At 37.5% G+C, this 16418-nt stretch overlaps 1 protein-coding gene and 1 long non-coding RNA gene across 3 annotated transcripts; one reads left to right on the forward strand and one right to left on the reverse strand.

Moving 5' to 3' along the window:
• Window positions 1-6841: 6841 nt before the first annotated feature.
• Window positions 6842-8733, reverse strand: LOC142166782 (uncharacterized). The gene is made up of 3 exons (XM_075226045.1): window positions 8287-8733; window positions 7446-7573; window positions 6842-7364 (listed from the first exon to the last, which is right to left on the reverse strand). Exons 1-3 carry the CDS (start codon window positions 8731-8733, stop codon window positions 6842-6844), a joined length of 1098 nt encoding a protein of 365 aa, XP_075082146.1.
• A 1637-nt stretch (window positions 8734-10370) lies between these two features.
• Window positions 10371-15125, forward strand: LOC107776474 (uncharacterized). Of its 2 annotated transcripts, XR_001645984.2 has the most exons (5): window positions 10371-10552; window positions 12271-12356; window positions 12733-12773; window positions 13563-13961; window positions 14056-15125. It is a non-coding gene; the product is annotated as an uncharacterized LOC107776474 (long non-coding RNA). The 2 variants fall into 2 exon arrangements; XR_012700107.1 differs by having other exon boundaries at window positions 10377-10552; window positions 13563-15125.
• Window positions 15126-16418: the final 1293 nt, after the last annotated feature.

Below are 16418 nucleotides of genomic sequence, written 5' to 3' on the forward strand. Positions count from 1 at the left end.
GGTAAATGCATATGTATAAATGAATGCAATGCATAATAAAGTAAGTCAATACGATCTCTTGAAATGTCGTGAGACCCATGACCGGACGATATGATAGTAGGACACATGGGGAATCAAGAACATAGGCACTCCTAGTACGTCTATGAATAGAGTCATTTATAAAAGTTGTGCGTTTGCTCATTTCGTTTATATCATATGGATCATGCCAAAAGGAAAGATGGGATAGCCTTAACATACCTTACTTGATGAAATTATCAACTACTTTCACTTGAGCTTTCCAAGAACAATTTTTGCTCACTCCTTAAAAAGACTAGAAAACATTGTGGAATATCGTAAACAAAGTGGGAGCCTTTTCGTTGCTAGCTATGTAAATACATCTCACTTAATAATGTAGGAAGATCTCTTATAATTGTGGGTTATGGGCCTCGCTTTTGTGGCTTAATTATGCTCAAAAAATCCCCTAAAGATGCCACCTAGCCACATAAACCAAGAGTCACCATTTATAGGAATGCCACCTTTATCTCTAGTAGTGCTTAGTCACTAAATATTGTCTCCCACAACTACACATGGGATCCTCCCCCCTCCACTCTTTCCTTAATTTATGACACATGGTCATCTAATAAAATTAGACACCCATTCCATAACCTCACCTAATTTCTATACGTATCCACCCCTTTATTCTACCTAATCTTTATCTAGTTCTACTACTAGCAATACTTATCCACGATTTTCTAATTATCTATAAAGATTCCACCTCCATGATAACTTGTATTAGTCACTTGTTGCTCCTTACTATGTAGCCACGTGGTGACATACTAGTCACCTTGTAATTGTCCACATATCCTCATCCAAAAGTACTACTATAAAAATATTTAAAAAAATCATGGTACCATATCAAAATGTATCTAACGGTATCAAGTTTGTTAAACTTACGGGGTCTTATAATTACATTGTCACAAATACTCTATAACCTCGTGAATGACCTTAATCCCTTTTAAGCTCATGTGTAATCCTCATCCATTCTACATGTGTAATCCTCTACTTGCACAACTAATGACTCATCACCAAACTTTACACGTGTAAACCATGTACTTTAAGTGCTATGACTCATGTGCACATTGGTGCCACTCTTGGCCAACTTCATGCCATGTGGCAGCCCACAATATCCCCTATGACCTTTACAAAACTTACTTATCACTTGATATAAATATCATAAGCACTTATAACCTCAAAAATAGTCTTTTCATTGAACTTATGTCAATTATCTTATGACAAATCCAACGTAGAAAAGTACGGGATGTAATATCCTTCCCCCCTTTAGAAATATTCGTCCTCGAATGTTAACTCCTAGAGATTTACAAAATTGTTTCTAGGGTCTCCTCTGTAAACTAATCTAAAACCCAACCTCTATCTGAAGTCTTGACTATTCACAACCTTTTGTACCTGAGTATCTCTTATCTTCTTCACCTTTACCTTACTTACCTTTCAATTTCGTATCGTATCGTATCTTCTGTCGCTTTCATAACCTCCCTTCCACATAGGTAGAAATTACATCTATGCCTTACAGCTCTACTTTGATAACTGCACCTCTAGTGCATACAAAATCTGGTGGAAACTTCATACTAACTTCTTACGAGTTAGATCTATGGCACGATCTATAAACAAAAGAAGTGTAACATTTCCTAAATGCCTTATAGCCTCTCAATTATAAGTGTGGCGCACAACACACCCATATGTTAGACTCTACTAGGCACGTCTTTGTAGACTTCGTAGGACACGACCCGCTCTGATACCAGTTCTATCACGCCCCAAACCTGCGGAGGCATGGCTGGCATCCGGTGCCGTACTAGTCCGAGCGAACCACTCTGTAACTCAAGATCACATGACAAAAACTAGAACATACGTAGGTTGAGTTGACTGAACTCATTCCTTCAATAACTATCATGGACCAACATGGCCACAAATCATAATGTATAACTGCAAGTGATTAAACACTGTATCAATGAACCATCGTTCTTAAAACATGAATACATATGGGCCGTCATGGCCTCTGACATACTATACAAAATGAACCTCTGTGTGTGTCTACAAAGCCTCTAAGATTATTCGACATCAAAACATAGACGGGACAGGGACCCAGCCTACCCATAAGTCTGTAGTAAAACTTTGACACGACGACTTATAGACTCGGCTGCACTCCGAGTAAAGTGGAGTCTTACTGATCCTTCGCTGAATGCTAACCTGTCTACTATGAGGGCTTGTCAAACTGATTATCTACACCTGCATGCATAAATGCAACGTCCACAACAAAAGTACGTCAGTACGAATAATGTACTGAGTATGTAAGGCATGTAAATCAGTATATAAAGGACATGGAAGAAACATGGAATAAAGGACTCAACTTGTAAGTCTGGATAGTTCTGTAAATCATGAAATATTTATAATGCCATGCATATGCATATAAATGTCAAATAATACATAGGTCTGTGCGTACATAACATCATCAAGCCTCTGAGGGCATCCCATCATATCATCTCAGCCTCTGTGGGCAAAATGATAAACGTATACCAACTGATCGGGTGGTGGTGCGTATATAATGCCATAACCTTTTCCCATACCCCATATACATATAATATACACATATATAACGCCATCTGGTCATGAGTAAATGCATATGTATAAATGAATGCAATGCATAATGAAGTAAGTCAATACTATCTCTTGAAATGTCGTGAGACCCATGACCGGACGATATGATAGGACACATGGGGAATCAAGAACATAGGCACTCCTAGTACGTCTATGAATAGAGTCATTTATGAAAGTTGTGCGTTTGCTCATTTCGTTTAAATCATATGGATCATGCCAAAAGGAAAGATGGGATAGCCTTAACATACCTTACTTGATGAAATTATCAACTACTTTCACTTGAGCTTTCCAAGAACAATTTTTGCTCCTTCTTAATTTTGAACAAGAACCAAACACTCCTTCTTAATAAGACTAGAAAACACTGTGGAATATAGTAAGCAAAGTGAGAGCCTTTTCGTTGCTAGCTATGTAAATACATCTCACATAATAATGTAGGAAGATATCTTATAATTGTGGGTTATGAGCCTCGCTTTTGTGGCTTAATTATGCTCAAAAATTTCCTAAAGATGACACCTAGCCACATAAACCAAGAGTCACCATTTATAGGAATGCCACCTGTATCTCTAGTAGTGCTTAGTCACTAAATATTGTCTCCCACAACTACATATGGGATCCTTCCCCCTCCACTCTTTCCTTAATTTATGACACATGGTCATCTAATAAAATTAGACACCCATTCCATAACCTCACCTAATTTGTACACGTATCCACCCCTTTATTCTACCTAATCTTTATCTAGTTCTACTACTAGCAATACTTATCCACAATTTTCTAATTAGCTATAAAGATGCCACCTCCATGATAACTTGTATTAGTCACTTGTTGCTCCTTACTATGTAGCCACGTGGTGACATCCTAGTCACCTTGTAATTGTCCATATATCCTCATCCAAAAGTTCTGCTATAAAAATATTAAAAAACGATCATGGTACAATATTAAAATATATCTAACAGTATCAAGGTTGTTAAACTTACGGGGTCTTACAATAATATTGTCACAAATCCTCTATAACCTCATGAATGACCTTAATCCCTTTTAAGCTCATGTGTAATCCTCATCCATTCTACATGTGTAATCCTCTACTTGCACAACTAATGACTCATCTCCAAACTTTACATGTGTAAACTATGTACTTTAAGTGCTATGACTCATGTGCACATTAGTGCCACCCTTGGCCAACTTCATGCCATGTGGCAGCCCACAATTTCCTCTATGACCTTCACAACACTTACTTATCACTTGATATAAATATCATAAGCACTTATAACCTCAAAAATAGTCTTGTCATTGAACTTATGTCAATTATCTTATGACAAATCCAATGTAAAAAAGTATGGGATGTAACATCCTTCCCCCCTAGCAACATTCGTCCTCGAATGTTAACTCTTAGAGATTTATAAAATTTTTGTTAGGGTCTCCTCTGTAAACTAATCGAAAACTCAACCTCTATCTGAAGTCTGAATTATTCACAACCTTTTGTACCTGAGTATCTCATATCTTCTTCACCTTTACCTTACTTACCTTTCAATCTCGCATCGTATCTTTTGTCGCTTTCATAACCTCCCTTCCACATAGGTAGAAATTACATCTATGCCTTAAAGCTCTACTATGATACCTGAACCTCTGGTGCATACAAAATCCGGTGAAAACTTCATACTGACTTCTTACGACTTAGATCTATGGCACGATCTGGAAACAAAAGAAGGGTAACATTACCTAAATGCCCTATAACCTCTCAATTATAAGTGTGGTGCGCAACACACCCATAAGTGAGACTCTACTAGGCACGGCTTTGTAGACTTTCTAGGACACGACCCGCTCTAATGCCACTTCTGTCACTCCCCAAACCTGGGGAGGCGTGGTTGGCACCCGGTGTCGTACTGGCCGGAGCGAACCACTGTGTAACTCAAGATCACACGACAAAAACTAGAACATACGTAGGTTGAGTTGACTGAACTCATTCCTTCGATAACTATCATGGGCAAACATGGCCACAACTCATAATGTATAACTGTAAATGGGCAAACGCTGTATCAATGAACCATCGTTCTTAAAACATGAATACATATGGGCTATCAGGGCCTCTGATATACTATACAAAAAGAACCTCTATTTGTGTGTCTACAAAGCCTCTAAGATTATTCGACATCAAAACATAGTCGGGACAAGGACCCGACCTACCCATAAGTCTGTAGTAAAACTCTGACACGATGACTTATAGACTCGGCTGCTCTCCGAGTGAAGTGGAGTCTTACCGATCCTTCGCTGAACGCTAACCTGTCTACTATGAGGGCTCGTCAAACTGATTATCTATACCTGCAGGCATGAATGCAACATCCACAATAAAGGGAAGTTAGTACGAATAATATACTGAGTATGTAAGGCATGTAAATCAGTATATAAAGGACATGGAAGAAACATGGAATAAAGGACTCAACTTGTAAGTCTAGATAGCTCTGTAAATCATGAACTATTTATAATGTCATGCATATGCGTATAAATATCATATAATTCATAGGTCTGTGCGTACATAACATCATCAAGCCTCTAAGGGAATCTCATCATATCATCTCAGCCTCTGTGGGCAAAATCATCAACGTATACCAACTGATCAGGTGGTGGTGCGTATATAACGCCGTAACCTTTTCCCATACCCTATATACATATAATATACAAGTATATAACGCCATCTGGTCATGGGTTAATACGTATGTATAAGTGAATGTAATGCATAATAAAGTAAGTCAATACGATCTCTTGAAATGTCATGAGACCCATGAATGGACGATATGATAGTAGGATATATGGGGAATCAAGAACATAGGCACTCCTAGTACGTCTATGAATAGAGTCATTTATGAAAGTTGTGCATTTGCTCGTTTCGTTTGTATCATATGGATCATGCCAAAAAGAAAAAAGGGATAGCCTTAACATACCTTACTTGATGAAATTATCAACTACTTTCACTTGAGCTTTCCAAGAACAATTTTTGCTCCTTTTTAATTTTCAACAAGAACCAAACACTCCTTAAAAAGACTAGAAAACATTGTGGAATATCGTAAACAAAGTGGGAGCCTTTTCGTTGCTAGCTATGTAAATACATCTCACTTAATAATGTAGGAAGATCTCTTATAATTGTGGGTTATGGGCCTCGCTTTTGTGGCTTAATTATGCTCAAAAATTTCCTAAAGATGCCACCTAGCCACATAAACCAAGAGTCACCATTTATAGGAATGCCACCTTTACCTCTAGTAGTGCTTAGTCACTAGATATTGTCTCCCATAACTATACATGTGATCCTTCCCCCTCCACTCTTTCCTTAATTTATGACACATGGTCATCTAATAAAATTAGACACCCATTCCATAACCTCACCTAATTTGTACACGTATCCACCCCTTTATTCTACCTAATCTTTATCTAGTTCTACTATTAGCAATACTTATCCACAATTTTCTAATTAGCTATAAAGATGCCACCTCCATGATAACTTGTATTAGTCACTTGTTGCTCCTTACTATGTAGCCACGTGGTGACATCCTAGTCACCTTGTAATTGTCCATATATCCTCATCCAAAAGTTCTGCTATAAAAATATTAAAAAACGATCATGGTACAATATTAAAATATATCTAACAGTATCAAGGTTGTTAAACTTACGGGGTCTTACAATAATATTGTCACAAATCCTCTATAAGCTCATGAATGACCTTAATCCCTTTTAAGCTCATATGGATTACTACGACTCACCCTAGTACTAAAGCATGGGATGTTATACTACTAACATTAAAGACTTACTTTCCATTATACACGTGTAATCCTCTAGTTGCACACCTAATGACTCATCACCAAACTTTACACGTGTAAACCATGTACTTTAAGTGCTATGACTCATGTGCATATTAGTGCCACTCTTGGCCAACTTCATGCCATGTGGCAGCCTACAATTTCCCCTATGACCTTTACAACACTTACTTATCACTTGATATAAATATCATAAGCACTTATAACCTCAAAAATAGTCTTGTCATTGAACTTATGTCAATTATCTTATGACAAATCCAACGTAAAAAAGCACGGGATGTAACAAATAAAATCCCGACTGCAATACCTTTGCAGCCGTTTTGTCTCCACCATGGTGCCCTCCATATGGTGATGCATTGAAATCATATAAAATTGCTTCCATCTCCTCCTCAGGAACAAATCGGCACACCAGCTGGTCTGCACATTTGCTTTAACAAAAATGGCTCATCCCATTGATAAAGCCTAACATCATGCATGAATTTTCTCTTACCATCTGGAGATAACTTCGATGGAGTCACCCCACTTACAATGAGGTTCACGCAGTCAGCATACCATGGGGTTGTGCCAGCTGTGATGGCTAGCAATTTCTCATAAGGAAAGCTTTCCTTAATTTTGCCCCCTTCCTCAACATGTGTGCGAGTTTCCAAGCGCGACAAATGGTCCGCCACCTGATTTTCTGTCTCTTTTCGATCTTTGATTTCCATGTCAAATTCCTGCAAGAGAAGAACTCGATGAATTAGTCTAGGCTTAGCATCCTTTTTCTCAAACAAATACCTGATGGCTGCATGGTCTGTGTAGAAGATGACTTTAGTTCCCACCAAGTAGGCCCTAAATTTGTCAAACGCCCATACTACCGCTAGCAACTCTTTTTCTGTGACTGTGTAATTTATCTGGGCTGGATTTAGAGTTTTCCTAGTGTAGTAAATTGAGTAGAACACTTTATTTTTTCTCTGGCCCAATACGACTCTAATTGCCGTGTCACTGACATCTTACATCAACTCAAAAGACTCCCCCCAGTCTGGGGCGGTGATAATTGGTGTAGTCACCAATCTCTTTTTCAAATCCTCATATGCCTTCAAGCAGCGTTCATCAAACTTGAAAGGCGTATCCTTCTCAAGCAACTTGCACAAGGGAGCAAAAATCTTAGAGAAATCTTTAATGAATCTACGATAGAAACCTACATGTCCCAAAACGTTTCTGACTCCTTTGACAGAGACTGGGGGCGGCATTTTTCAATTGCATCCATTTTTGCCTTATCCACCTCCAACCCATCTTTGGACACCTTGTGCCTAAGTACAATCCCTTCTCTTACCATAAAATGGCACTTCTTCCAATTCAGTACTAGATTCGTCTCTTCACACATGGCAAACACTTTACTCAAATTCGTTATGCATTCATCAAAAGATGGTCTGAAGACCGAAAAATCATCCATAAATACTTCAATAATGTTTTCTACCATATCAGTGAAGATTTCCATCATGCACCTTTAAAAAGTCGCAGGTGCGTTGCACAACCCAAATGGCATTTGCTTAAAAGTATAAGTACCATTAGGACAAGTGAAGGTAGTCTTCTTTTGGTCCTATGGTGCAGTTGAGATTTGGTTATAGCCGGAATATCCGTCAAGGAGATAATAGTAGTCTTGTCCGGCCACCCTATCTAACATCTGATCAATAAAAGGAAGGGGGAAGTGATAATTTCTAGTAGCATTATTCAGTTTCCGGTAGGCAATGCAAATTCTCCAACCGGTGACAGTCCTCATAGGGATTAATTCATTATTATCATTTATGACTACCGTCATTCCACCCTTTTTAGGCACACATTATACTGGACTTACCCACTTGCTATCAGAGATGGGAAAGATAATATCTGCATCGAGCCACTTTATGACTTCCTTTTTTACCACTTCCTTCATGACTGAATTCAAGCGGCGTTGGTATTCCACACTCGGTTTGTGACCATCCTCCTTGAGAATTTTATGCATACAAAATGCTAGGCTAATACCACGAATGCCAGCCATGGTCCAACCAATCGCCCGTTTGTCCTCTTTAAGCACACGAAGTAGCTTTTCTTCTTTCAAAATAGATAACTCAGAAGATACAACAACAGGTAAAGTTTCATCAACACCCAAATAGGCGTAACGAAGAAGGGAGGGTAAGGGCTTGAGTTCCAATTTAGGAGCTTCTTCGATAGACATATTAGGAGGTGGCCCAGTTGGTCTATCTAGAGGCTCAAAATCGATTAGTCCTTTGATGTTAGCACATGCATCCAGATGATTCACCATCTCCTTACACCTCGTTATCCAAATCAATGCCGCCAAACAACATAAGTGCTTTCCCTAGATATGCACCCACATCATTTTTTTTCTTCTTCTTTTTTAATCACAGATATCATAGCTAGATCCTTATAGTGACTTGGCAGCTGAATTGCCTTGTACACATCAAAGACTGCTTCCATATTATCAACTCAGAGAATCAATTTTCCTTCACGAACTTTGATCACAGCATCAATAGTGGCTAAGAGAGGTCGTCCCAAGATGATGGGGATGTGTTCATTATCTTCATAATCCAGTATAATGAAATCTGCTGGCAGAATAAACTGCCCAATTTGTAGTAGCACATCTTCTATCACCCCCTCGGGATGGACAATAGATCTATCAGCAAGCTGCAATATGACTATGGTTGGCCTTGGAGCTCCCAACCCCAATTGACTGAAAACTGAGAGAGGCATCAAATTTATGCTAGCCCCTAAATCACAGAGTGCTCGCCCCACATCCACCTCACCAATTCGAACAGGTATGGTGAAGCTCCCCGGATCCTTCAACTTTTGCGGCAACTTTCTTTGAATTCTTGAGCTTCACTCTTCAGTAAGTGCCACAGTCTCAAACTCTGTCAACCTCCTTTTGTTAGCCACAATATCTTTGATGTACTTGGCATATTTTGGGATTTCACGTAACACATCAAGCAATGAGAGGTTCAATTGAATTTGGCTCAGCATATCAAGAAATTTGTTGAACATCTTGTCATCACTTTTCTTCTTCAATCTTTGTGGGAAAGGAGGTGGTGGCCTTGTAATCGGAGTCTTTTTACTTTCTTCAGTTTCTTTCTCATTTTCCACCACAGTTTTGGGGATCAGTTCACCCTTCGGAGTGACTTGTTCTTTCTTTCGTTTTTGGTACTTCTTCTGATTCTTTGCCATTCCTCAAAGTTATAGCATTTACTTGAGGATTCTATCTGTATCATCGAGAAGGGCCCCTGCAGGTCGAGTATTTTGTTGTGCAGCTAACTACCTAATCTGTCTCTCTCTATATTTCAAAATTTAGTCCTCAATTGCTGATTATCTATTCGTGTTGTTGGTTGTCAATCAACATCTTTTTCAACATATCATTAGTTCTTTCTTTTACCTGTTGAGGTGGATTTTGAGGCTGATTATCTGTTCGAAGTTGCTGGTTGTCAATCAACATCTTTTTCAACATATCTTTTTAAAATAAATGTAAGTCTCACGCTGCGCTATAAGTAAAATTCGTGATTTGTAACTTGTGATTTGCGATTATGAGGTGTGGTACCTCAGGGTGATTCTAGTTGTAAACCTTGTGTTAGAACGACTTGATTATTTTGACTGTCCACTACCAGAAAATAAGCCTACTGTAACGGATTCTATAGCAACGACTGTATAACCATTGCAATAGACAATCTAGGGAAACGATTATAACCGTTGCATAAGCCTTTCCACCCTATTGGGACAGTTTCAAGAATAAACCGTTACAATATTACAATAACCGTTGCAATAGATGAATCTACGACAACGACACAATTACCGTTCTAATAGATTCATCTGTGGCGACAATTATTTTGAATATTTGATTATTGCGACGGTTTCACTGAATATTTTCCCTCTTTTAATTTTATTAAACTCGATTTTACCTTCTGTTTTTCCCCCGCGCCTAGCCCTTTTTCCTTATTACTCTAAATCGTCTCTTAAATATCCTCGACCCTTCGAACCCTAACCCCTTCGGCGAGTCACAAGGCAATCCGTCAAGGCTCCAGCAAAGGCTACCAAATTGCTTCTCCAGTATATATCTTCTAGCTCATGCATACCCTAGGGTAAGTAATTTAACGATATAGACAAAGATTTAGCATTTGGCTCCTATGTATTCTTACCAGTTGATGTGAGACCACAAAGTTCTTTGTGCTTGGGTAAGTTATCAATATTGTTTTGATTCTTTTCCCCTGCAATTTTACCTAATTTTATACCCTAACTGTGTGGGTGAAAAGAATAATTGGGGTTTTCCAAGTATATCATCGTATAAGGGTTTCCCGATATATACTCCAAGCGAAGTCATACACTTTATTTGCAAGTTTGTATGCTTGATTGAAGTTCACTCTTGAGCTTTTAGAATTTATTGTATTATTTCTGCTTTGCTACTACAGTTTGAGCTGTTTTAATATACCGAAGTTGTAGAGTAATTGGTTATAGTTTCAAGGCTTAATTAATGGCAATACCCAGGGGTAAAATATTAGTAGCCCGTTGAATTGAATATTCTAGAATTTTTAGGGGAAATCTGTGTCGTATGTGCTTTAAACAATGTTAGAATATCTGTGCTCAGAAGATGTTTGAAAATATTTCACAATAAACACCTTTGAGTGTCCCAAACAAATATAGACGCAATTGACTGAAAAGGCTAATTGTATATCAGCATGATAATTTATTTTTTTAAAACTTATTTTATTGATCTTTTTGTCTAGTCATACGTATGATCAAAACATAAAAATATAATTTTTAGAATCGGGAAGATTCCACTTCGATAATAATGATTGTTTAAACTAATAATGGTGCTTAACATTGTAACATGAACTTTCAAATATCTTACTGGTATTAGTTTTTGAAAGAAACCACTTAATGTATTTAGTTACTTTTGATTAATATTTATTTATTGATCATCCTGGTTAGCCAATTTTATATACGGTGTGAGAATATTTAAAAGAAATATCTTGTATACCTTATAATAGTATTTTTGTGGCATCTGCAATGACTTACTTTTGGTAGATTGCATGTAAAAGAAGATGTTGTTTGGATTTGGATAATAAGATGGTGCTATTCTGCTTTCTTAAAGTGAGTAATGATTTTATTCTGTATAGGAAAATAGTTCCTCGAATTTTGTTTGAATTAAGATTGCCTTCTCTCATTTGTATATCAACTGGAAGAGATAAATATTTATGCATTGCACAAACAAGCATCAACTTAACAATTAATCTGGTAGATATAGCAATGATAGGGTTTAGTAGTTGTCGTTTATGAGGAAGAAGTTTCAAAACTTACTGTGTTGTAAAGGAATATGATAGTATGGCTCAGCTATTAAATTTTAGTCTTCTCCACTTCTTACAATCTATGTCCTAGCTCCCAGCTTCTGATGCTTTCTTCAGTTATCTTTCTGTGCCACTGTTGATGACTATGGTCTTATTAATTTGTCCATTTCACTTTTATTACTTAGTTCTAAACTGATTTCCTGCGAAAAGCTCTGATTTAATTATTTATGAGCTCTTTGAAGAAATCTATCAACTGGCTTGTTTGTGAATCTTCATGACACTATTAAGAAAGTTTTATAAAATCGGACTTGTTTTCTTGAAGAACTTCCTTTAAGACATGTTCCAAGTTACAGTAAGATATCTGTTTGAGTTAATTATATAAAAGACATTTGTATATGGTAATCACTTACTCTTTTATAAATTGAAGCAATATCCTTTTGCAAGTCTTTTTTCTTGCTTTGTAGTCACACACTATTACCCGATTTACTTTGGTTTACTTTTCACTATACATTAAGGTAACAGTGAGGCAACAATTGCATTAGTAAATGATGGCATTTATTTGGAGAAGTACGTCCAAGATCCTATGCATATTGAATTTCAGGTATTGTTGTACCTTATTTCATTTGCCAATAAATTTGACGCCTCATGGATGTTGGACATTACTTCTTACTAGTGCTCATGGGCTGTTGTTTATGGCTTTTTATACATACGAATGTCTAAGTTGTAGATTTATGTTTTTCTTTATTGACACATTTACATATTTATTTTTCTTCCAATACTAGAACTGTAATGAGCCTTCAAATATTGCATTCTTGCTAATATTTAGGTGCAGAAATGTCTACATAAAGTCTCTCATTTTATACAGAAGATAAAGCTTGCAATGATATCATGACCGACTCAATTTTAGATCATCTTTTAATTTTGAGGGGCCTAATTAGTGGTTTTCTTTTTTCTTTTCTTTTTTTCCCCTATTGCAGGAATCTCCAAACTTTAGCTCAAATGGTAGAAAAAAAATACTGTAAGTAGTACTAAACTAAGTGCTGAAATATTCATTAAGATTTTGATGTCACGGGAACTAATATAATAGGGTTTGTTATTTGATCAAGTAGATAAGGTTGTTTATTTACGTTCTAATAATATTCAAAGTTGTTATTCAATCTGTTAGAATGAATAATTCCAAGTTATCCTGATCAACATATGCTAGATTATTGAAAATTTTGAGACCTGGAGATGTCTATTTCACAATTTAAAGGAGCTTGTAGTAGTGTCTTAAATTTTTTATAAGGGAATGAGCATGGTGTTTGAAAACCTATGTTTCATTATACTCATTATGCTTTAGGTGATTTGCTTAGTTAGAACCCAAGATTTATATATATGACATTAGCTCAAGTCTAGGTAGAATTCTGCTTGAAATGGTGTTCTAGAGTGCAAGTGAAAGAAAAAGCTGAAACTGTCTTTTCATAGTGTACTAAGTTTTGGGTTTGAACACTGGAATCTTATTTCATTACCTACACTAAGAAATTTCATAAATGAATTGGCTTTTTGATTAGAAAATGTGTGAAGTTGGGTATGAAACTACTAACTATCTGAGTTCTTTTATATTAGTATTCTTTCTATTGTTAGATTTATATTAATATTCTTTCTATTGTTAGATTTACATTAATATTCTTTCTATTGTTAGCTTTTTATGTCTAATGAGTGTCTTGACTTGTACCTCATAACTACTCCATCGAGGTTAGTCTTGATACATACTGGGTACCGTTGCGGTGTACTCATTATGCTTCTTCATATTTTTATGCAAATCTAGGTACCTCGGAGCGTGCCGAACGTTAGATAGCTGTTTGAGTTGCTGAGGAGACTTTAAGGTATACCTGTCATTCCGCTCGCAAGCGTCGGAGTCACCTTCTGTTGTCTTTCATTAATACTGTCATTTGAATTCCAGAACAGTGATATATTCATATATTTGTAGTGTGTTTCAGTAGAGCTTATGACTTTGTACTACCGGTTTTGGGGTTGTATGACTATTGTTCGGTTTCAGCTTGTAACGACCTGATCGGTCGTTTTGAGAATTCACGTCTTATTCGGTGGCGTAAGGTCTCGAGCAACTTCGTATTATGTGTTATGACTTGCGTGTATTACCGAGTTCAGTTTTTGGATGGTTCGGGATCAATTTGGAAAAAAGATTCATGTTTTAGAAGCTTAAGCGGTAAGAGTTGACTGGATTTTTGACTTTTATGTAGATGACTCAGAAATGGTATTTTGATGGTTCTAACAGCTTCGTATGGTAATTTTGGACTTAGGCGTGCGCTCGAATTTGGATTTGAAGGTCCGCATGGTAATTTGAAGCATTTCTGCGAAAATTCGAAAGTTGAAGTTTTGGAAAGTTGAGAGGTTTGACCGAGAGTTGACTTTGGTGGTATCGGAGTCGAAATGTGATTTTGAGAGTTGGATTAGCTCTGTTATGTCACTTGGGACTTGCATGCAAAATTCGACTTCATTCTGGGTTGATTTGATATGTTTCGGCACGAGTTTTGGAAGTTGGAAGATTTGAAAGTTTATAAGTTCGATTCGAGATGCGATTCGTAGTTTCGACGTTGGTTGATGTGATTTGAGACTTCGAGTAGGTCCGCGTTATGTTATGAAACTAGTTGGTATGTTTGAACGGGGTCCCAGAGGCCCCGAGCGTGTTTCAGATGGGCTACGAGCCATTTTTTTATGTTTTGGAATGCTGCATTTCTGGTGTTTGGTGTCCTTCTCTGCGATCGCGTAGTTGTAGCCGCGATCGCGAAGGCTGTTTGGTGGGCTGGTCCTTTTTCCTCCTCGCGTTCGCAAGGATCAGTACGCGATCACGTTCGTATGTGCTTCTTTGCGTTCGCTTTAGGCCTTCCGCGTGCGCGTAGTGTTGACCCTGCTGGGGAGGCCGACACTTTGTTCTTCGCATTCGCATAACTATGTGCGCGATCGCGTAGTACCTCTTCGTGGGGCAGTGTCATTTCTTCTTCGCGATCGCGTAATGCATTTTTGTGGCAGTCATTGTTTCTTCTTTGCGATCGCATGTGTATTTCCGCGATCGCGGTGTGCAAATACCTGGGCAGCAGAATATATTTTCCAAAATTGAGGGATTGGCCATTTTTATCATATCTTGAGTTGTAGACCTCAGATTTGAGCGAGTTTTCGTGGGTTTTTCAAGCAAATCATTGGTGTAAGTGTTTTTCACCCGGAATTTATTATATTTCATGATTCCATCTTTATTTTTATCTTTTAATTAGTGGTTTGAGTTGGGGAAAATAAAGATTTTGAGAAAAACTTTCAAAAATGTAAAATGACGATTTGAAAGACGAATTGATATCGAAATTTGGTAATTCTTGTATGGTTGGACTTGTTATCGAATGTGTCACGACCCAAACCAATAGGTCGTGACGGGTACCCGGTACCTTACTCAACCGAGTACCAACACAATGTATCTTTTCGTATCATACTATCATAGATAACTGAGCCGGAAAGGCTGCCGTGAGATAGGTAGAATACAACATGTAATACCAACTTATACATAAGATATATGGGCCTCTAAGACCAAAATAACCACTCGTACACTGAACATAGGCCGACAAGACCATACAATCTTTTACGTACACTGACATCTGTCTACAAGCCTCTAAGAATGCATAATTGTCATAAAGGTCGGGACAAAGCCCCGCCATACCAAATAATACACATCTAAATTATACTGACCAAACAAGCAACTCCGGAGCAAATGGAGTGCACCAACATCTTTCGCTGAGCTGCTCGCCTACTTGGAGGACTCTCGACCTGTCTATCGAGACCTACGGGCATGAAACGCAGCGCCCCCAGGAAAAAGGGACGTCAATACAAATAATGTACCGAGTATGTAAGGCATGATGATCAATACATAAGAGACATTGATGAAACATGGAATAAAGAATTCCGCCTATAAGTCTAAATAACTTTGTAAATTCTGAAACATTTATAAGGTCATGCACGTGCGTATAAATGTCGTGTCCTGCATAGCTATAGGTGTACATAACATCATCAAGTCTCTGAGGGCATCCTATCATATCATCTCGGCCACTGTGGGCAAAATCATCAACATATACTAGCTGATCAGGTGGTATGCGTATATAACGCCGTAACCTTTTTTTATATCCCATATACATATAATATACGCGTATATAATGCCATCTGGTCATGGGTCAATGTACATGTATAAATGCATGAAATGCATAAAAAAAAATACGTTAATAAGATCTCTTGGAACGTCATAGGACCATTATGCCTTTCATTAATGTCATGAAATAAACTTTATCAACTTACGTATTTTCTGAGACCCATGAACAGATGATAGAATAATAAGACACATGGGGAATCAAGAAATATAGACACCTCTAGTATTTCTATGAATAGAGTCATTTATGAAAGTTGCATATTTTGCTCGTTTTATTTGTATCATGCCAAAAGGAAAGAAGGGATAACCTTAACATACCTGAGTCGATTCTCTTGAGAAAGATTACACCGTGCTCCCTTAGAATTGCAAAATTTCACGTTAATTTGAATTATTGAAGGTCTTGGGCGTTGCTTATATGATATATAATATGTAGATGCATATTAGAATGGTTTAACGTTACTTGTGTAAGGAAAGCTTGGC

This window comes from Nicotiana tabacum, chromosome 2 (genome assembly GCF_000715075.1).
Source record: "Nicotiana tabacum cultivar K326 chromosome 2, ASM71507v2, whole genome shotgun sequence".
NCBI lineage: Eukaryota > Viridiplantae > Streptophyta > Magnoliopsida > Solanales > Solanaceae > Nicotiana > Nicotiana tabacum.